Source organism: Notothenia coriiceps, unplaced genomic scaffold, assembly GCF_000735185.1.
Source record: "Notothenia coriiceps isolate Sejong01 unplaced genomic scaffold, NC01 NC01_scaffold00019447, whole genome shotgun sequence".
Taxonomy (NCBI): Eukaryota; Metazoa; Chordata; class Actinopteri; order Perciformes; family Nototheniidae; genus Notothenia; species Notothenia coriiceps.
The window spans coordinates 29524-31974 of NW_011352148.1; the positions used below are offsets into that span (position 1 = coordinate 29524).

The following is a 2451-nucleotide window of genomic DNA, read 5'->3' on the forward strand; positions in this document are numbered from 1 at the left end:
CCCCCCACCTTATCACCTGAATCTCCTCCTTGAGCATCATTGTGTTATTTTTAACCAAATATCTCTCAGATGCCCCTTTCACACCAACGCGGTTCCAGGGCCAGTTCGGAGCTGGAGCTTGAAAAGCACCGGGATTTCCTGTTCACACCGCAGCGGAGCCGCCTCTAAGCTCCGGATTCCGTTTTGTTTCAAGCACCAAAAAGTTGTCGGCCTCAAACGGTTACGTCATGACGCAAACGATGACGCAATGACGCAGCACAAGTCAGACTGAGCGGTGTGAATAGAGCGGGAGCTGAACCGGTTCCGAACCAGAAAAGCTCTAGCACGGAGCTTGAACGGGAAAAGCCTTGGTGTGAAAGGGGCATAAGAATGATTTTGAGCCTTTTTTGGGGGGGGGGGGCTCCTTATTTTCATCTAAAGTAACAGACAGAGAATCAGCACTTTTGAAACAGGGCTGAAACAGAGGGGATTATGGGATGCTGCAATGATCTATTTGGTATTTCGAGCCAAACACTTCAGAGACATGTTTTGTATCTGAGACCTACAATATATTGATGAAAAACAGTAGAATAGGGGACCTTGAAAGTGAATACAACTGCATAAAGGGAAAGGCCGTCACTGATTGGTGCATCCTCTCTCCCCCATCAGGACTCGCAGCAGGTGGTGGAGTCCTACAAGTCAGGGTTTGAGGCTCCGGGCGATGTGGAGTTTGAGGACTACGGCCAGGCCATGAAGAGGACGGTGTCTGAGACCAGCCTGTCCAACTCCAAAGAGGTCAAGGAGAGGACCGGGGGCAAGAGCAAGGGCAAACTGTGGCCTTTCATTAAGAACAAGAACAAGGTAACACATGAATGCACACTCAACACCGACTTCCATCTACACAAGCCTTACAGCGGAGCATCGCTGGTTTTTAGTGCATACTTTCCTCATCTGGAGGTCACGATGGAGAGATATCTGTTGGGTGGAGGGCTATGTTGTATTATGTTATATTGTTTCTGTCTCGTAAAATAAATATAAGTGTTTAATGTGAGATTTGTATTATCTGTTAAATCTTTACTTATTTTATTTAGTTTCATTGTGGAGTAGATTCTTTCATTTTTGTAAAGCTCAACAATTATGTTGCTAGCTCTTGTTAGCATTAGCATTTTCCTTGTTATGATTTGCCACCCGTTTCCTCCTCCCTGGCAACCACCCACCCTCCCTGATTTATTGGAAACTTCCTTCTGTAACACACACTAATGCATTTCTACTGTCACCCTGCGGTCGGACTCAACTGGCAGTTGATAGCTCGATCTGAAATAACACAGTTTTTCTCTTGACTGGAGATCATCTCGATAGCCTTCCTTCAGTTTCCTGCTTCAGAACAGCAAAACTGATCTCTGACTGTCTTATAGGCTGGTATTAGTATTGAATTAGATCAGACCATAAGTGAGTGATTGTGTGTGTCTGTGGGAGAGAAAGGCTGGGAGCAAGTGTGTCATTCTAGATGAGAAACTACAGCAAACTGCCTGTATGTGTGCAGAAAAGGGTTTCTTAAAAACACTGCTAATGGGTGCTTGATATACTTGGGAATCATTTTCTACACAAGGTTTTTAGGAGCACAGATAGCTATGAGAGGTATTCCTACTGTTTGTGCACACTTGCATGGCATAACAGAAACACTTGCAAAAATATAGGAGGTATTTCTATTCAAAGCACCATTTCTGCTGTACAGAATCAGGGTTTGTTCAGGCTACTTTCTTCGTAGCGGGGTTCCTGACTCACTTGGCCATGCATGTGCATTGATTGGTGTCTCCTCTCTGCTTCTTGTGACACTCCACGACTTGATGAATCATGCAGTCTGATGTTTTAGGACAGCGATAAGCAATTAGATTTCTCTGATGATGACCTCAAATTCATATCTTTGGGGATGTGATGAATTTCTCTGCTGGCATGTGATGAGGTCGGGAAAGGATTTTGAAAATGGAAGCCTGCATGCGCTTTGACTGAAGCTCTGTGCTTTGTTGCAGCCGCCCGCTTTAACACATTTGGCGATTCCTAACCCCCTCTGGTGGTTTTTCTCTTTTTTAACTGTTTTATATATGTTTGACATTTTGTTCCATGACATAACAACTGATACACTGGGTTTGACGTACCTTCTGTTGTCATTTAATTTCTGTTTGAGTTTTCTATTATGTGTTTATTTTTTAATATTTGTAGGAGGCTTATTTATTTCGTTTTGTGTTCCCTCCTCCTTTTCCTCTTTTGTCTTTTTTTCGTTGAAATCTTGCCCTCTTCTTCTTCTTCTTCTTCTTCTTCTTCTTCTTCTTCTTCTTCTTCTTCTTCTTCTTCTTCTTCTTCTTCTTCTTCTTCTTCTTCTATGTTTTCCCTCCTCTCCTCCGTCACCGCTCCTTCTCTTACTGGTAGCTTATGTCCCTGTTAACATCCCCCCACCAGCCCCCACCTGCCCCC

The 2451-nt window shown here is 43.9% G+C and overlaps 1 protein-coding gene across 1 annotated transcript in view; it reads left to right on the plus strand.

The window, feature by feature from the left end:
- Positions 1 to 2451, plus strand: part of LOC104952048 (formin-binding protein 1) — a 38958-nt gene that overhangs the window by 20647 nt on the left and 15860 nt on the right. The window contains exons 8-9 of the mRNA XM_010778805.1: positions 649 to 840; positions 2437 to 2444. Of these exons, the coding sequence (XP_010777107.1) occupies positions 649 to 840; positions 2437 to 2444 (200 nt within the window). The remainder of the gene's footprint in view (positions 1 to 648; positions 841 to 2436; positions 2445 to 2451) is intronic.